The sequence below is a fragment of the Rhinolophus hipposideros genome, assembly GCF_964194185.1.
Source record: "Rhinolophus hipposideros genome assembly, chromosome: 3".
NCBI classification, from domain to species: domain Eukaryota; kingdom Metazoa; phylum Chordata; class Mammalia; order Chiroptera; family Rhinolophidae; genus Rhinolophus; species Rhinolophus hipposideros.
The window spans coordinates 1488267-1507565 of record NC_138049.1 but is presented as its reverse complement, the minus strand read 5'-3'; the positions used below and the strand labels follow the sequence as shown (position 1 = coordinate 1507565).

Genomic DNA, 19299 nt, shown 5'->3' with positions numbered 1-19299 from the left:
CACCCTCATTCTCTAGCACCTTCCACACAACCCCACACCCTCATTCTCTAGCACCTTCCACACAACCCCACACCCTCATTCTCTAGCACCTTCCACACAACCCCACACCCTCATTCTCTAGCACCTTCCACACAACCCCACACCCTCATTCTCTAGCACCTTCCACACAACCCCACACCCTCACTCTCCAGAACCTTCCACACAACCCGACACCCTCACTCTCCAGCACTTTCCACACAACCCGACACCCTCACTCTCCAGAACCTTCCACACAACCCCACACCCTCACTCTCCAGCACCTTCCACACAACCCCACACCCTCATTCTCTAGCACCTTCCACACAACCCCACACCCTCATTCTCTAGCACCTTCCACACAACCCCACACCCTCATTCTCTAGCACCTTCCACACAACCCCACACCCTCATTCTCTAGCACCTTCCACACAACCCCACACACTCATTCTCCAGAACCTTCCACACAATCCCACACACTCACTCTCCAGAACCTTCCACACAACCGCACACCCTCATTCTCTAGCACCTTCCACACAACCCGACACCCTCATTCTCTAGAACCTTCCACACAACCCCACACCCTCATTCTCTAGCACCTTCCACACAACCCCACACCCTCATTCTCTAGCACCTTCCACACAACCCCACACCCTCATTCTCTAGCACCTTCCACACAACCCCACACCCTCATTCTCTAGCACCTTCCACACAACCCCACACCCTCACTCTCCAGAACCTTCCACACAACCCCACACCCTCATTCTCTAGCACCTTCCACACAACCCCACACCCTCATTCTCTAGCACCTTCCACACAACCCCACACACTCATTCTCCAGAACCTTCCACACAACCCCACACACTCATTCTCCAGAACCTTCCACACAACCCCACACCCTCACTCTCCAGAACCTTCCACACAACCGCACACCCTCATTCTCTAGCACCTTCCACACAACCCCACACACTCATTCTCTAGAACCTTCCACACAACCCCACACACTCATTCTCTAGAACCTTCCACACAACCCCACACCCTCACTCTCCAGAACCTTCCACACAACCCGACACCCTCACTCTCTACCCCTCCATCTCAGAAGACTTGTTGGGACCATCAGGAAATCCTGGGGACATAGGCCCCACTGACCTGCCTGGGCTGGGGAATAACTAGGGTTCCTGAACCACCCGGGGCGCTTGGTGTTAACCTGCAAGCTCTAAGGCAGATCTCCCGATACTGAGAAGGAAGCCCCGGGTATACCTGCCTGGGATCCCTTTCCCGCGGCCGGACATGTGCAGCTACACAGCTGAGAGCAAGCGAACCCCATTCAGAAGGACGGCCCCAGGCTACAGCAGAAACCTTCAAACCCCACCCATACCCACCACGTAATACTGCCTCCCCCACCCCGAGAGAATATGGGTACCTGCATTTGGAAAACTCATGTTCCAGCATAGTCTCCATGTATCTCGAGGAAAAGAATCATAGTGCCTCCCACCCACCACAGCGGCAGCAATACCACGCTCTTCATATAAGTTGCTTCACCCCGCTAGACCTTCGCGCTCCCCAAGAATTTCCTTCTGGTCATCAGCAGTTACCTTATGAGCCGCCCGTTTTCCACGTAGTACTGCACTCTGAGGAAGGTCACGAAGGGGGCCCTACGCCTCCCGGGTCCCTGTAGGATGAAGGCACAGGAGAAGAAGAGGGGCCATGCAAATGGCCTCACTGGCGAGCTGGCAGCTGGGTGGTGGCCTCTGCGGCAGTCCCCTGCCATCACTCCATCCCAGCTCCACGCTGAAGCTCAGGGCTTAACAACTGGGAAGCTGATGATCTTATGTCACTTTTTTAAAGGAAAAACGGAGTGGAGTGATGCCCATAACATTCACGAGTGTTTGCCTAGAATGGCTTCGGGTTGGCTTTCCTCAAGCATGCATGCGGGGACACCGCGGGGAGCAGGCGTGCCACCAGCGGGCAGCTCTGTCGGCGGTGGCCCTTCCGTGCAGACCCAGAACCACTGCACAACATGGCGGGTCCTGGCACCAGCGCCCGACCTGGACACTCGGAGGCCCAGGCCCCCGGTGGCCTCACCCTGCCCTCCCACCCAGCAGTACAGCTTACTTGGTGCATTTCTCTCCTCCAGTCCTTTGAGAAGTATTTGCTGAGTTTTTGCTCCAAGTCCATGAACATATACTCGTTGTCTAAAAAGAGAAGCAGGGCCTCCATCAGAGAGTCCTTCCATCCCTGTCACTGCGAATGAAACCCTGCGTGTGGCTGAGTGGCTGCTGTACAATCAGACCACAGGACGGGTGCGCTGCGGGTTCCAGCTGCGAGCAGCACGCAGGGCTGCCTGCTGCCCGAATACTGCTGAGGTAACAGGGGTAGGTGACAACGGGGTATAAAACAGACGGGATTTGGGAAGACACAACGTGGAGCTCAGAACAGACACGGCTCACAGGTGCCAGGAGAGCGGGAGTGAGTCCTTCAGACTCAGCGCCCCCAGAAGAGGCTGACGCCCCTGGGCTGGGGTCCAAGGGTGGAGCTTACTTACTTCTGACCACGCTGAGGCCAAAGAAGTGGACTTCTCTGATGCTAGTCTTGTCACACACCTGCTGGAAGAGCTCGCGCCCTGTGGCCTGCACCTGAGAAAGAGGAGACATGGCTCCGGGCGCAGCCCAGCAGCTCAGCCCCGCAAGGGGCAGGCAGTGGAGAGGGTGGGACACTGAGGTGGGGCCGGCTGCTCCCTACCCACTGGAGTCAGCACTGAGAGTTCTCAATGACTGTCCACCTGAGGATGACATGTGTCCCCAACCCAGCAGGGCAGCTGGTGAGAGACTGGGGTGTAGAGTGGAGTGGAGGAGGGGGGCAGGGGGTGTGGGGTGGGCGTGCCCGACCTCAATGCAGGAGCCTGCATGAGGTCAGGGGCGCCCAAGACAGGGGTTGCGGTGAGCTGCGTGCCAGGATGTGCCCACTGGGCTCTGTCCCCCAACCCAACACTGCACAGGCCACTCCTGAGAGCAAGGCTGGGGTCTAGGCACCCCTAAAAGGGACAAAAGTGCTGTGCTGGAGACCCAGAAGGAGTTGAGGGTGTTTCTAGGGCCCTTGCCCCCCTCCCAGTAATACCCCTGGTCTCAGCAGCCCCCATCCTGACGCCCCACTCCCACCGCAGCCCCTCGGGGGGACATCCCCCCCACAGGCACCTTCTGCAGGACTCTGGGCCTAGACTGAGCGCCCCCACCCCTGCACCCACTCCCACTGGCCCAAGGTACTGGGTGAATCTCTAGTTCTGCCCACGTGATTGCCCAGCAGGTGTGTTTCACGTGAGGCTACACAGGTAAGGACACTTTTCATCTATTGTCCAGTCTATCAGACATCATCCTACCAACGCCTCATTCCAACTGAACATCGAACAATCTCTTACATCAAACATCCAATAAATTCACATTTCCAGTTGTCTCAAATGTCAACTCTTCTACACTTCGTTGATTTGAGTCAAGACTCAAGAAAGGGTCCCCTCCCGGGACTGGGTGGCATGTCTGTCCTCCCTCCACAGCACTTCCCCTGCCACCCCCCCACGCGTCCGGCACATTCCTCTATCCTCTCCACCACTCCACCCCCACCTCGCGGCTGAGGGTCTGCCACACTTTAAATTCCCTGCATGGCGGGCCGTGTAGCCGTGTGCTCGAGGCCCAGCTGGCGCAGCCTCCAGCTGTGAGAGGACGCGCCCTGGCACAGAAGGGTGGCACGGGACCGCTCCGCGCTCCCTGGGGCTTCTGCCAGGAAAGCGGCCCACCTGGGGAAAGCTGTTTTGTTACGAGTGTGTCCATACTGTCTCAAGCCACCCCGCATGTCACTCTGTTTTGTGGTGAATAGCTAAGACTGGCTTTGTTGTTGCCCATTTAACTTGGTGGGGCTGGTGGCTCAGCCCTACATGAGGGTGACGCGTAGCTGCTGCAGCCCGTGATTTTCTAGTACCCGGATGTGAAGACGTGGGAAGTTAGATACGGGGTCCCTTCCCGTTGCTCAAATGGTTTGCACATACCCCGAAAGTAAGCTGGCTCTGTCCCTGCCACGTTGCAGGCTAGGCGCCTCAGTGGGCACACCCCCAAGGCTGAGATTTGTGGTTCCATCTTAGGCCTCACATTTGGTCCTGGTTGCACACGGGGTGGGGCCAAAACAACCACACTCCCCCCCCATCCCCCAGCAAGTCCACTTCTAGCCCTCCCTATGGCCTTAGGTGCCTCTAAGGATGCAGGGAGCTCCTGGAAAACGCACCTCAGCTCCAGCATCTCACCCCCAGACGGGGAAACTGAGGCTTGGCGAGAGTCTGTCGCTAACGTGAATGTCAGCACTGACCTAAACACAGACATGTGTGCCTGAGCAGACAGGAGAGTCCCAGGGGACTCAAATAAGGCATTATTACCAGGAGCTGTGCTGCATTTCAGAGAGCATCCAGCTCCGACCAAAGGCTTTCATAAACCACACTGTCATGCGGGGGACCCTGCTCGCTGCGCCATTTGTCGTGCAGGGTCTCAGCTCCCACTCCCCACCCAAGAACGCAGGACACAGTAAGGCCAAAAAGGAACACCCACGGAGCCATAGATAGGGGAGTCAAACCAATATATTCTCCCTGGCGGCTGGGCTGGAGACACAGGAAGCAGGATCTACATAATCTGCCTAACAGCAGTCCGCGCTTGCCAGCCACCATCTTCTTGCTAGCCCCCATTCCTCTGCTAGCGTAGCCACAGCCGTTATATTAGTGGCCAATGGCCTACGGGTTACAGCTGACAGCCAACTAGCCACAGCTGCTGGCATCTGATCACAGTTGATGGCCATTTACTACCCGAGCCAGCACCTTTCTATGTGAGGCCGAGAGCCTGGAAACTGCTTTTTGGGGCTTTGTCCCCACACACACTTATCCTTAAAATGACAATTTTCTGGGTTTTCCTGGTCCTCTAAACCCAACAAAACAGGCAGATAAAGCGATTCCATCTTCCTTTGACAGGACCCAAGTGGCCTGAGTAGCCAGCGACATCTGGACGTAAGACAGACATTGCCACTTAGAAACTGTGCCCTGAGCTCCCTCTCTCCCCTCCCCCGGTGTCCCCAGGAAGGAGATAGCTGAATCATGAAGCTATTTCTCATGGTCAGCAATGTCTACCCGGAGCTTTCCCGTCATGGGCCAAGAGCAGGCTGACCCCTCCCTGCCACACAGATCTGATGGGAGCCGGACACTGCAGAACCACGCAATCCTGCTGGAAAGAGCACGGCAGCAGGGGCCTGCCACACAGCTGCGGGGCTCCCCAGTGGGGTCCACCGTCGGGCGAGTGGAGAGCAGTGAATGCAGAGGGGCTTCAGAGCCAGATAGTCCCGGGCTCGAGCCCCAACTCAGCACTCGGCAACACGGCTGAGCACTTGCCAACCTCTGGACCTCAGTTTCCCCATTTATAAAACTGGACTAATGAGAACTCCTGGCTGAGCGTGGGGAGGTTATGTGTGACACCTGGCGGGTGTCAGCACCTGTGTGTAAGGAAGCGGCCGCTTCAGGCAGCTGATGGTAAAGAGAACTGGCCACCGGCATGCAGGCTGTGTCCTCACTCAGAAACTCCCGGAAGACAGAAACCGCGATTTGAAAAGAGATGGCCTAGATTAGAGGAACTTAAAGCCACTTCCTTTTTCACTCAAAATTGATAACAAGTAGAAAGGACCACCATACCCATCAAAAAAGGAAAAAAAGAAAAATCCCAGCTGGAACTGACTGGTTCTTTTGGGGACATGTGAGGGAGGGACGCCAGGGTAGCAGCATACAGCCTAGGTGGGCCCTGCCTGGCCTGGCATGTCCCCACTGGTGTTTGCTCTCAGACCAGTCCCCGTGACCCCAACAGGTGATGGGCAGTTAAGGGCTGTCTGCAGTCCCCAGGCCCCAAACAACTGCTCCCTCTGGAAGTCCTACCCTGCCCCCAGCCCATAATTCCCGTGAAAAGCCCTTTCTTCTTACTTAGATACTTAGTCCTTGGGGTACTGCTTCACCATGGAGGGGGGGAGAGCCAGTCCCCTGAAAATGACTGCTTGGGAGCCGTCCTGTCCCCGGGATAACCGGTAGCGTGGGGAGGGCCGGGAGGAGGTGAGCTGGGTGAGGGCAGGCCCCGCCTGTGGGCGTCCGCTGGCCCTCCCACGTGGGTCTGTGGGGGCCAGCAGCAGAGTCTCAGTTATCTACCACAGATGTCTGAGCAGTGGGTTCCCTGGTGGAGGTTTGTGGGAGAGCTACGCACCTGGTAGAGAACGCCAGTCCTTACACCGTTGCTCACGTGTCATCCTGTGAGTGCTGGCTGAGTCAACCAGCTGATCAGTTACATAAAAGGATAAGCTGAGAGATGTGATCCTGCAGGTGGTCGAACAGGCCTCTCACCAGACACTGTCCAGGTGCCCACTGCCCGGCCATCTTGGGCACAGCACTCGTGGCTGCCCTCGGAGGGCAAGAGCCTGGTGACTCCTCTCCCCGAGTGGGCGCTGGGAGCTGTGTCTGGGGGCCCCTATGGATGTCACCTCCCTGGAGACTCAGGTGCAGGGGGCGTGGGAGCTGGGGGCAGGGGAGTCAGCCACGCCAGGAGCCGCATGTGGGCAGTGAGGAATGCAAGGGAAGAAGGACCAAGGGCCATGTCAGCCTGCACTTGTCTTGAACATCAAAGCCTCGGTGTTTGTGGAAAAAACATGCTACACACACGCAGCTCCTTCCTTCCCAATGGTGTCACATTCTTGGGAGAACATGGCTGTGGCTCTGTGTCCCCAGGCAGGAGGCCTCACGGTCGCCTCCAAGGGGCTGATTCTCCAGCCCCACCTTAGCGTCTGTTCCCAGTGGGGACACAGCCACCCGCAGGCCCGCCCCCGCCCAGAACACAGGGAGCAGCTCCAAAAGGGATGGGTCCTGGGAGCAAAATGAGCCCAGGAGGACGCTGGACACTGAAGGGACTGGTCAATGCTCAGCCCCGGGACACTGGACACTGTGAGGGGACGGGGCAGCGCTCAGGTCAGGACGCTGGACACAGAAGGGACTGGTCAATGCTCAGCCCTGGGACACTGGACACTCGCGTGGGCTCAGCCACAGCCATGAGCCAGACAGCGAGAGGGAAACACTGTGTCAGGCGGCAGTGGGGTCATAAGTGACAGATCCTGTCAGAGAGGCAAGAGCAGGGCGCATAGCCCCGATGTCCCCATGCTCACTCCACAACCCTGCTGTCCTGCTGCCTGCTCTCTGCCCCCACTCACCGTCACGGTCACTCCCACGGTCACCCTACCCCACACGTACCCCAGTCGGCCACGCTTGCCCCACACTCGCCCCGCCCCCACTCTCCTGCACACTCACCCCCACAACCAGCCGCAGCTGTTCCCGCGTGGGCAGCAGCACCAGGACGTCCCTGAGCTCCACGGACATGTCGCAGTTCCCGGTCCAGCCTCAGGAAGGGGCCCCCGCCATCACCGCCTGTAGGAGACAACCAGTCGGTGGCATGGCCAGGGAAGGGCGGAGCAGCCACAGCCTGCGTGCCACCTGGAGGGATGGGCCAAGTAGCACCAGGGCGGCCCCCACTGTCCAGCCACAGGTGGGGTGCATGGCCCCCACACTCACCCAGCTGCATGGGCTTCCAGAGGAGGAGACTCCTTGCTGAGCTCCTGGCTGGGAAGGGACAAACGAGCAGTGGGGCCGGGTCCCAGCCAGCAGTGACAGGACAAGGTCCAGGGCTGTAAATAGCTGGGATGTGTCGGGTTGAGTGGAATGCAAATAAACAATGTCAGGCTGGCACCGCTCTCCCTGCCTGGCACTGCCTCCTCCTCCGTCCCCGGGACCAAGAGAAAGGGCTCTGGGAAGCGCGGGATGCAGAGAGCGAGGACACTGCCAGGTTCCCAGAGAAGCGGGCGGCGGGTGGCAGGGGCCTCAGAACCCAGAAAGCTGCCCTCACAGTCCCCAAAGACCCCTTCAGAAACTGACGCCAATTCTTCTATGACCGTGGGGTCCAGGAGTGAAACCTCGTGGCAGGTGCAGGTGTGCCTGCTCCAGCCTGCACACAGCAGGGCTCCCGCTGCCCCTAGCATCTGGCCCCGTGGGCTCCGCCTGCCTGCCCTGCAAGGCCTGCCCCAGCTCCGCCCAGAGTTGGGGCTTGTCTCCAGGGGCATCAGAGGCTGCAGCCGGGCCCCTTCTCTCCAGGGTGAAGGCAAAGCTCTTCCTCTGCAGACACATGTCTGTCATTTCAGCCGGCCAGTTAGCAAGTCTTAAAAAAGCAGCCAACAGAGTCTGGACCTCGTGCCGTCTGAGCTCGGGCGTTCCCTGTGCTCAGTCTGTTGGCTCGATGGCCTGCGACCCACTGACTAAAGGTCACCAACGCTCTGTTATTCAAGGACGGCAGCAAATGCTCATTCGCACGCGTGTCTGAGCACATGGCCATCACGTGAGGGGGCAGGGTGCCCGGGCACACTCACACCAAGACACACCCAGTCCGTGGAGCCACAGCGGGCAGGGCCCGAGGTGGGGCAGGGACACAGGAGGGGCAGAGCAGTTAGTGACCCAGAGGCAGGAACTGGCCTCGGTCTTCTCCTGTCCCTGCTTGCTTGTGCAGGTGCTGGCTGTGCTTTAGGTGACAGTTAGCAAACGAGCTCCAAACACCTCTAGTGAGAAAAAGAGGGGAGGAAAGTCCCGTGTTTATTGGTAAGTGCAGTGAAGAGACTCCCATAAAGATAGGGAACTCCCTGCTCCAGGGTCCTTCCTTCTCAGCGTCTCACAGGCTCCCCAATCTGGGGAAGTCCCAGGGCCAGAGAAGGGACCACACTGTCCCAAGGTGTCGGTGGCAGTGCAGTCATTTCCTGGAAAGGCTGCAAAGGCTCCTTGTCAGCAGGATCACCTCCACCCACCACACCTTCCCACCCGTCAAGCACCTCTGTCCTCGGGCTTTTCAAGAAGATAAGAGCTTCCCTCCTTTGGGAAAACACAGAAATGTGGCCAGCTCCCCCAAATAAATGCCATTCTAAACACCGACTGTCTTCTGAACAGGCTTATTCAAGTCTGCCAAGTGGTAAGTGTGACGTCAGATCTGGAAAGACGCGGGGACAGGACAGGGGTCTCCCCTAACCCCATCCTGACCTGGCCTCCTTACACTGCACCCCGAGGTTTCTTCTCTGCCCCTCTCATTCTTCTGAATACTTGGTCTTGACCACGAGATGGGCTTGCTAAGAATGTTCTAGAAAAAGCTTCTGAAACTTAAATCCATAAAGTCCAGGTTTCACAAAACAATGCAGGAAAAACCACTGGGCAGGGAAAGCACTGTCCGTGGACGAGGATCTGAGCCATCCCCCGGCAGGGAGAAGCCAACCCAATGCACACACCTGTGTGAGTCCAGAAATGAGCAGAAAAGGCAACGCCCAGAGACAGGTAGGCTGTGGCTAACTGGGCTGGCGATGACCGCACGCGGCGGGCATGGGGGTCCCTTTCAGGGCCATGTGAACGTTCCCTGACCAGATGGGGTCTGCGCAATCCGTAAATTTACCCAAGTGCATTCAATCGTTGACTTAAGATGAATGTATTTTACAGCCCGTAAATCACACCTCAGTAAAGCTATTAAAATACACGTACATAACAACTCATGAAATAGTGGAAAAACACAAAAAGTCATTCAATAGATGGCACGAAACGCGACCACTGCCAGAGTGGTATTCCCTCCCAGCAGGTGTGTGTGTGTGCACATAGTCTCCATGACAGTCTGTCCCCGTGTCCTCTCCCGCACAACTAGCAACAGCCATGGACCATTTCCCACCCACTTCCCTGGCTCTTTATGGAGTGGATTCTTATGGGCACAATGACCCATTTTAGGAAGAAGGAGTCTGAATAGACGTCGAGCTGCTTAGTTGGTGGCAGAGAGGACAGGGCAGCCCTGGGTGGGGTGGAAGGTGGTCCTGTTCCCACCACTCAGAGCTGCACCCTGAGTCTCAGGCCTGGTAGGGAGGAGTGTGAGGTACAAGAACACCCCCACCTCCCGGGCCCCTCCTAAGACCCCACCCCTCATACCTGCGCCCTCCCACACGGAGGTTTAAAATGTGGACCCCAGAGCACAGACTTGGGGGGCCCAGAGCTGGGGTGCTCCATGGCCCAGAAGCACAGAGGTGTCAGCGGTGGATGGAGGTTGGTGTGGGCCCGTGGGAAGCTGGCCCCCAGTCCCACAGATAGCCCGTCACCCACGACAAGCCAGGGAAGGACATCCCCAGTCCCACTGCAGAGACACCAACACTGAGGCAGAGAAGCTGGGCGGGGCCTGAAGGCCGAAGGTGCTCACAGGTGAACTGGGCTGCTGCCGCACTGCCCCCTCCCGTCACTGTCACCAGCTCCCTTCAGTGGGACAGCAGAGGACCCCTGCGATCAAACCATGTCAGCCCTGACATTGCTCCCCACGATGATTGGCTTCTTTACTGCCTGGACTGGGGGAGGGAGTTAGAAGGAAAGGAAAGGAGTGAGCCAGTTAATTACAGCTGGGGGAGTGCCGGGTCCCCCAGCCCTTGGTGGCTGCTCCTGGCTCCAATTTCCCCTTTCAGCACAGAGAGCAGATTCTTAGGATTCTCTCCCTGCAGGCCTCCTCTGTGAGTGACAGTCGCCTATGCCAATGGTAACTGGGTTGACCACTATTACATTATAGGCCCCGGCCCGGAGGAAGCAGCTAGCTGTGACTGTGCCTCTGGATACAGGCTGTGCCTCTGGATACTGGAACGGAGCAGAGGGCAAGGGGCTGGGGACAGCGCTGCACCCCAAATCCCAGCTATAGCTAACTCCCTTGGGAGTCCCCTTGTTTCTTTTTCTCTCCTGCCCCAATTCCAGACGGAGCAAATCCTGATGGTTTTACCTTCAAAACATGCCAGCACCTACCTGCACGTTCCCACTTCCACACCTCTGTCGTCTTCAACCTAGACTATTGCAAAGGCTCCCCTCACACCCCTCACACAATACTTCAGCCCCCGCCATCTTGCTAAACCAGGCAGATGGTCTCACTCCTGCTCAATGTCTGCACACACTCTCACGTCCTGCAAAGGAGAAGCGCAGTTCTGAAGGTGACGGGGGGCTTCCAGCCCCTCTGACAGCTGTCGGCTCTCTGGCCCAATCTTCCTGCCCCTGGACCTTTGCACCTGCTGCTCTTCTGCATGGAAGCTCTTTCCAGCATGTCTGCCTGGCTTGTCCCCTCACTGCTTCCAGAAGTCAGCCCTCCGTGATCCCCAGGCTCACTGTCCTCCTCAGCACCGAGCATAAGTTGACACATTGACTTGTCTACTGTCTGTCTCTCTCCCCTGGAAGGAAGCGCCACAAAGTCTTACAGCTGTATCCCCACTGACGAGAACTGTTCTGGGCCCATTGTATGCGTTCAACAAATATGTGTTGAGTTAAAAAAATATCCATTACGTGCCTGGAATATTCTCAGCCATCCTCTTAGGTGGGCTGTTATGTCCATTTTATGGATTTGCAAACTGAGGCTCAGAGCTGACCCAGGAATCTGGGTCTCCAGGCTGCCACCTGGCATTTCTACCAATTTCACTTCTGTTTGTTGGATCCCAGGTTGTCAAGGAGCCCTTCCTTACCTGGCCTGAGCCAACTCCCGCAGGCCTGGGAAGGAGCTGCAGCCTGTCTCAGGTGTGTCTGGGCCCAGTCCTACTCTGCCTTGGGCTCCCCTAGGCAAACGTGACCTGCCAACTGCCAGTGCTGTCATCACGAAAGTGCACTGTTAACTTCTAGGTGCCCTGTTAATTTCTCAAGGACTTGTTGGGAAAAGGCAAGGGATGTCCCCAATCTTCTGAGTCACTGACACAACCCTTGGTGACTAAAAGGTTATTGTCATGCAGATGCCTTTCAGCATGGCCCCTCAGCACTGTGGGGCTGCAGAGCCCCCACCTCAGGGGCCAGGCTGGAAGCCCAGGGCCCTGCTGGAGTCCCGTGCCGCAGACTCTGCTCAGAGCACCCCAGAAATGGCTCAGTCGCTCTCCAACCTGGAGTGTCCTCTCCACTCTCTCCTCTGTCCACATCCTTCTCTGTCCTCTGAGGACTCCACTCGAACCCCAGCTCCCCATGCACCCCCGCCCACCTCTGTGGGACTTCTCTGCACCCGGGATCTGCAATTGGTGGGAGCAGCAGGGCCACACCTCCCCTCTCCAGTGGCCCTGCCACCACACGCCTAGGTCACCTGAAGGGCTCATGGCAACACAAGTGGCGGGAAGTGGCACTTCCGAGCACCGGGCTGCTGTCCTGGTCCAGGGACCACACCTCCAGCACCAGCCCTGCGTGCAATGCGAGCCCACAGGCACCCACAGGGCCAACGAGCTGAGCGGGGTCACAGCCCACTCTACTCACTGCAGTGCGAAGGGCAATTAGAAGCCACCCCCAAGTCTCTGCCCGCCAGCCTCGCCCCAGCACTGGCGGCCCAGGCCCAGCCCCGCATCTCCCTCACTCTGGAGCAGGTGTGCTGTCAGAAGGAACTGTCTGGAATGGCCGGTCTGAGAGCCATGTTCCCGGGCCTCCCACCGCCCCCGCCCGGCAGGCTGCTGCCCTGCGGGACGGGAACTGGCCTGCCCGCCCCGTGTCACCGAGCACTTCCCGGCTCACCCCAGGCTGCTCTTAGCACACCTTAGGGTGGCCGGCCTTTCACCCTTGTCTCAGCTCCACTGTCACCTCTGTGACCAGCGGCCCACAGCTCTCGCTCCAGCCACACGCAGGCTCATCTCGCGTCTCCCTTTCCTCTGACTCCATGGGGCCCCGATGTGCTGCTCACTACCTGTCTGGCTCACTGAGTGACACTCCTACACACTCCACAGCCAGCTCGTTCCTCCTGGTGCCCACGGCTCTGACAGGCGCTTTGCCATAGTAAGTTCTCAGTAAAGACGCACTGAATGGATGGACGCCTGGCCCAATGAGGAGCCCACCACCAGTGTGACCTCCACAGCAGCTGTCCCACGAGGCAGACCTGGCCAAACAAGAGATGGATGGAGGCAGCCCTGACTCCTACAGAGCATCCAACGTCCAGTCAGGGAAAATGGTGCCTGTGACACGGAGCTGTTAGAACTCAGGGCCATGGTCATCACGCGTGCTCTGCCTCCTCAGAACTCAAGGTCAAGTCTATCACACGGGTTTACCCTCTTTAGAACACACACCCTCTCCCCACCCTTCAGAACTCAAGGTCATGACCATCACGTGGGCTGCCCCCTGCAGAACTCTAGCTCGGGGTTATCACGTGGGCCTCACCCTTCCCCCAGCCTGCACACAAGCACTGGCACGGTAGTGAACCGACATGTTTGGCATTACACTTGGCCACGGCCAACCCCATATGGAAATGTCACTCTACAGCATGACAAGGATCCTTCCAAGTTTATACATTTGTTTAATTTTTACAGGGTGGCTCAGATTTCCTGGACCAACCTCAAGGTTTTTACTTACTCAAGGTCATAGCAGTATCCTAGAAACGTAAACCAAGACAGGCTCACAGTCTTCTTATAAAGACTCTAGAGAGGTTCTTCAGTCTTTGCAGCAAGAAACCGTAGGATGGAGAGGTGCCCAAAGCGTTTGGAAGCTCCTGGAGACTCTGTTAACTGCGAATTTGTTCCGAGTGGACGGCACTAAGCTGGACCTTCTCTGAACAGCCCCCGGAGAGCTGCCCTTCGGAATTATGTCGACCTTCCGCTTCTTGGGTGAGGCCGCTGTGCCCTGGTGCAGCTGGACTCTAAGGGATAGCCTCCTTTTGTCACAGGCGTGTGCCATCGTGCTGTGTGGCGTGGCGCTATGCTGTGGTTTTGAATGGTGACCCTCAGGGCTTGGTGCTCAGTGTGGGAGAGTCTAGGGAGATGCCTGCACTTTACAGCTGACCTGTGTCCCCACCGGCCACTCACCAGCAGGTGATCTTGGGCGAGTTGGGTAACTTCTCCAGGTTGACGGCCCGTGAAACGCCCCCCTGCTCAGCAAAGCCTGGTCTATGCCTGTTCCATCCTCCTGCCCTCTTGCCAGCTGAGGTTTAACTTCCAGGGAGCCTGGTTAAGGCCTTACATTTGTATTTATATTTTATTTAAATACATTTTCTATTTCACCTTTATGTTATATATTTAGGCTTTAAACTGTTCCAAATGCTTTCAGATGCACAATCCCGTAAGACAAAAGGCTCATAGTACTTCCATTTTATAGTTGGAGGAAACCAAGGTCCAAAACAGAGAAGAGAACTGCACAAGAACAGAACTGACCCATGAGACCAGAACCCAAACACCGAGCCCACACTTCTACCCTGCCCACAAAGCTGCAGTGCCCATCTCTAATGAGACCAGGGATGTCCCAGCCCAGATGCCAGGGCAGGTCCTGAGCTCGCAGGGGCCTCGCAAATGTAGGCCAGAGACGTCCTGGGTGCAGCCGTCCACGAGGCGTGCATAGGGCTGACACTCTCCAACCCCATGTGGGGAAGGCGGTGTGAGCCTGCAGTTCCAGAGAGAACTAACCAAAGACGGGTCCCGTGGAAGGAGACCGGGACTGGCTCTTCTGGACTTAACCTTATGAGTTTACAAACCGGGGCTCAGAACTGTATAGAAGCGGGTGCTGGGCCAGAGCAGCCAAAACAATGCGGTGTTCCCGCCGCCACAAGACAAAGCGCTGACAGCCCAGCAGGACCAGGCGCCCACAGCAGCTCCCTCTGTGCTGATGCCCAGAGGGGACGTCTCCTGCCCAACTGTCCCTTGGTTGACAGCTGAAAAGTCAGCTCTCCACTGGGCACTGTGATTGGGGAGTTGACTTATTAACTGCTCACTGAGTCAGAGAAATAAAAACCTAAGCTGGGCTTCTAAAAGTCAGGAACCCACAACTTGGAAAGCACGGTCGGGAGGAAAAGCTGAGCTTGGGGTCAGACTGGCCTCAGCTTGGACCCATTTCCACCTCCTTCCTGTTGAGCTTGGACAAAGCAAGTGGCCTCAACCAGGATACCTGGCATGCAGACTGGCACCCAACCCGCACCCCACAGGTCTCTGCTGAGAGAGTGCGAGCCCCACTCGGCGAGGACAGACGGCTCTCCTGCCAGGGCCCCCAGAGCCAGCACCTTTCCGGAAGCAGCTGCAGGCCGAGCAGCTCCATGCTTGGAGCTGCTGCATGCAGTGCCTGGTCACCCTCAGCGGCCAAAGGGAAGAGCCCTGAGCAAGCCCGTGCGTCCCAGCACCTCCACAATGTTAATGGTAGAGAGTCAAGTCCACTGGAAATACAAATGAACTTCAGACCAACAGGAGCAGGTGAATTTTAAACCAACACATGCCATTCGTGAAATGTCAATTGTTCAAGCGACCACAGAGCCGGTCACGGTGGGACACAGACGGCCACCTGGGTGCCCGCAGACATACACATCCTCTCTTTCTGGAAGAGACCAAAGGAGAGGGGACAGCAAGGTCTCTCAACCTCAAAGGTGCATCTGGATGAGGGGACGCTTGCCTGTGGCAGCAGGTGTCAGCGTGGACCAACCTGGGCCTGAGGCCGGAGGGAGCTAAGGGACGCCCAAGGGGCCCCGTGGGACCTGGGGGCATGGGGAGCACCTCTTCTCAGGGACTGGTTTATCGAGTTAACTAGCTAGTCACACAGACACCTGGCAAGACCTCCAGGAGTGGAGCAGATGCCCAAGTGGGAGGGGCTGCAAGCTAACCTGACGGGCCTCCTGGGAAGTGTGGGGCGCAGCTGGTGTGCCCCGAGTTCACGGACCTCAGCGCTGTTCCATGAGGGGCTGTTGGCTGCGGCCACCATCACCAGTGTCCCTCCAAGGGCTCCCAGAGGAGAAGCCTGTGAGGTGCCATCAGCAGGACACTGAGAGGCTGGTCACAAAGCCGCAGGCGGGTGCTGTGAGAACTACAGAGTGCTGACTCCAGGTCCTGGCACGAGCCTGACTCATAACTGACAGTCACTGTCCCCCGGCTCCCACAGCTGCCTGGGAGAACAATTTGCAGCTGACCCAGCCTGGCCAGCTCTCACCAGCCTCCAGCCAGGGCTTCAGGGTGGGGAGGAGCTGAACCCAGGGAACCGGGATGGGCCCTGGCAGACGTGTGGCCCACTTGCTGTTCCTCACCCCCCACCCTGGGTGCCTAGGGTCACATGGTCAACAGGATAGGAGAAGAGGTAAGATCTGGTGACCAGAACACTTTTGTGAGTGACAACTACACTGGGACAACAGATGTCATCTGAGCCGGTCCCAGGCCCAAGGTCCCGCCCTGAAGTGCAAAGACCTGAGCCGCCCTTGAAATTCCAGTCCTCTGAAAACAGGATGCAGCATTCCTGTCAAGTGCTGAGGGGCCAGGCCTCCTCAGGAGGGTACTTCAGACAAGCCACGGAGCCATTCGGGTGGGAAACCACCATCTAATGCCGAGACTTCACAACAAACACGACACCTCATAGATATAAATAACTGCTCACCTTCAACAAAGAGCATTTGTGCAGGCAGGCCAAATCTGCACTTCTGAGTCCGGCTGGCCCGACGAGTCAGGGCCTACCCACTTGCCTGAAAACAACACCAAGACCTCTGGACTGACCTCTGTGGGGATTAAACAAACAGGCAAGAGAATGTGCTGAAAAGCTGCACACATTCTCTAGACCTTACCCATGGAGTTGAACTTGCTGCAGGAGCAAGATGGCTCAAGTACCCAGGGCTGGCTGCTTAAAGCCCCTCAGAACTCACTGTGCTTCTAGAAGACGGAGCACAGACCCTCTGCAGGGAGGGCCCTTTCAGGGGGCGGAGGGCATGGCTGAGGACATGGTACCTGACAGTCATTGCTCACCTGGGCCGGGTGAGGGTGACAGGTGAGCAGGCCCTGCTCTGACCTGGAGGGGCCTAGGATTTCCTGAGGTTCAAGTTCACGGCTCTCATTCACTGTAGGGGTTGAGCAGGTGCGAGACCAGAATCCTGGACATTCAGCCACGCTGACGGCTGCTTTCTCTGGAAAAGCTTTTCTCTGTGTAGCTGCACAAGGCCCTAAGCGCCCAGACACAGCACCTTCCGGCCCAAAGCCCCGCCTTTGGGTACCGGTCACAGACCGGACCTCACACCTGCCCACTGGCCTCCAGCCTATGTCCAGAATGGGCCCTACAAAAATGCTCACCTGGGACCCAAAAGGCCTGCACCTCGCTTAACCAAACCCAGCTCGGCAAGTGGCTGGGGCCTCTTGTGTCCTCATGTCACCATGACCCTGGTCACTAGAAAATCCCTGGAAAGTCCAAGAGAAATGAACACACCTCTGTTCAGTGTGGGAGTGGGAGGTGGGACTTACAGCCTCGTCCTGTCAAACACGCAGCTGGCAGTCCATACCTGCCCGCACAGAGGGAGAGCAACCTCAGGGGCAGGGCCAGTGTCCTCAGGCCCCCGTCTGGCTACTTGTTCTAGAAAAGCTGGCTGGACCTGCTCTCCCCTCCCCAAACTTGGTGGGTGGGTGCCGGACCCAGTTTACTTTTTGTCTCCTGTCACCATGTTATTAATACTTAATGGGACGGGGGGCTGAAGCCCCACAGAAAAGGGGGACAGGTGTGTTTCCGGGCCTCCCTTCCCTGAGCTAGCGTCACCCTTCCCACTGCAGCTCTGGAAAGGGCCAGGTGCCCACACACACGCACTGACCACAAATGACACCTTCTCACGCCAACACTCGAGGACCCTCCTGAGCACCCCCCTACATTCTTCTCACCTTCCGTTCCAGCCTTACTTTCGGAAAGGAGGAAAACACGATCTTTGGGATCTTTGGCTGGCCTCAGGAATGAAGGAAATATCCTCAACTAGATTAAAATGCTAAGATGTCATTTATCAACTTATGTCCACGTCTCCCACAAACACTGCCCCGCACACCCATCCAAAACCACCCAAAGTGGCCCATGGGCAGGCATGCAGTCCTGGGAACTGCTACCCTGCAGGTGGCCAGCCCCTCCCCAGCCTGGTGTCTCCTCTCCAGGCTTCAAGCCGCCCCCAAAGTGCAGGAAACAAGGAACCTCCTAGAACAGGGAAGAAGCCCCTCCTGCAGGTTCCTCCGGGTCTGTTTGAAACAACTGTGAGAGTCTAGCCCTCTTGAAACAAGCTCAGAAAACCCACATTTGAGGCCACACTTCCATGGAGGGTGGGGTAGGGGAGGGAACCCAGAATGCAGAGCACCGGGTGCCCCTGCCCCTGCCTGGAGCACAGGAGCCACAGGGGTGCGGCTGAGCAGGGAGGGGACCGCAGAGCGAGCGCGGTGAGAGGAGGGGACAGGGCGCAGGTGGGGGAAGGATGGTAGGAGGCAGGGAGCAGAAGGGCTGGCAGGAGCCGCCAGGTTCGGCTGGGCGGCCCGTGGGAGGCCCTAACCTTCCCCCTCGGGACCTAAGGGTGCAAAAGCAGAAAAGTGACGGCAGCGACAGACAGGACAGCCCGCCCGCCAGGGCCCGCGTCCCCGGACTCCTGTCGGCGGGGCTCGCAGGGACGAGGCGACCCTGCCTGCGGGGTCCACGCGCTCACCTGCCGGCTCTCAGCTGGGGTCCGGCTCCGGCTCCCGGTGGGGGTCCCAGGTCCACGGCGGACACGCGGTCTGGGGGGGACCCGCCCCGAGGCGCAGTGGAGCGCGATCCCGGGGGCGGGGGGGGGGCGGGGCGGGGGGGCGCCGGGGCTCCGGATTGGCCGGCGCCGCCTCCCCTCCCCCAGCCCCGCCCCACCCCGCAAGACTGACAGGGCGGGCGGCCGCGGGGCTGGCAGCGTCCCCCAGGCCCAGGGCCCTCACTGTCCAGTGTCGCACCCTCCTGAGGGCGCCCGTGCGGTGGCCGCACTGCCCCAGGGTCGTCGGTCCAGGGGTTGCCCCCTCCCGGGTTGCACTGCCCCCGGATCGCCCGTCCAGGGGGTCGCACTGCCCCCGTGTCGCCCCAGCTTGGGCCCTCTTGGTGGCGTCCCAGACTCCGAGGGTTGAGAAGCTCCCAGCGGACGCTCTCCGGGCTCCATCACAGGCCAGGCGCGCACGGCGGGCGAGCTGAGCCCCACTGGAGCTTCTCGCTGACCGCTCCGCCTGGACCGCAGCTGGAAGCCTGTGCTGCCTCCGCCAGCGCCCCCAGCGCCCACTGGCCTTCAGGCGCTGGGTGCACAAAGGCCACTCGTGGGGAGGTCTGCCTGGGGGGGAGGGGCCCTGATGTCCTGCAGGAGAGGAACCCACTCAGCGGGCCGCGTGGTGGGAGCACTGGGTGAGCCCCGAGCGTCTGTGCACTGACGGTGCAGGGTCAGTGGGAGACGAGCTTCTGCAGCCTGAGGGCCCCTGGAAGGGCTGGGAAGT

The 19299-nt window shown here is 58.3% G+C and overlaps 1 protein-coding gene across 4 annotated transcripts in view; it reads right to left on the bottom strand.

Annotated features, from left to right (window-relative positions):
* The window catches only part of FRMD1 (FERM domain containing 1), a 38160-nt gene extending 19599 nt beyond the window's left edge, over positions 1 to 18561 (bottom strand). For 3 of the 4 annotated variants that reach the window (XR_013992374.1, XM_081035335.1, XM_081035337.1), the window contains exons 1-5: positions 7634 to 7749; positions 7373 to 7489; positions 2561 to 2651; positions 2131 to 2210; positions 1611 to 1687 (exon numbers count right to left, since the gene is read on the bottom strand). Coding sequence is in view for 3 of the 4 variants with exons in the window: in XM_081035335.1 (XP_080891461.1) it covers positions 1611 to 1687; positions 2131 to 2210; positions 2561 to 2651; positions 7373 to 7441 (317 nt within the window). In the remaining variant the exon portion in view is untranslated. Of the gene's footprint in view, positions 1 to 1610; positions 1688 to 2130; positions 2211 to 2560; positions 2652 to 7372; positions 7490 to 7633; positions 7750 to 18500 lie in introns of those variants that run through there. The other variant, XM_081035336.1, reaches the window with a different exon arrangement.
* Between the last annotated feature and the right edge of the window lie 738 nt (positions 18562 to 19299).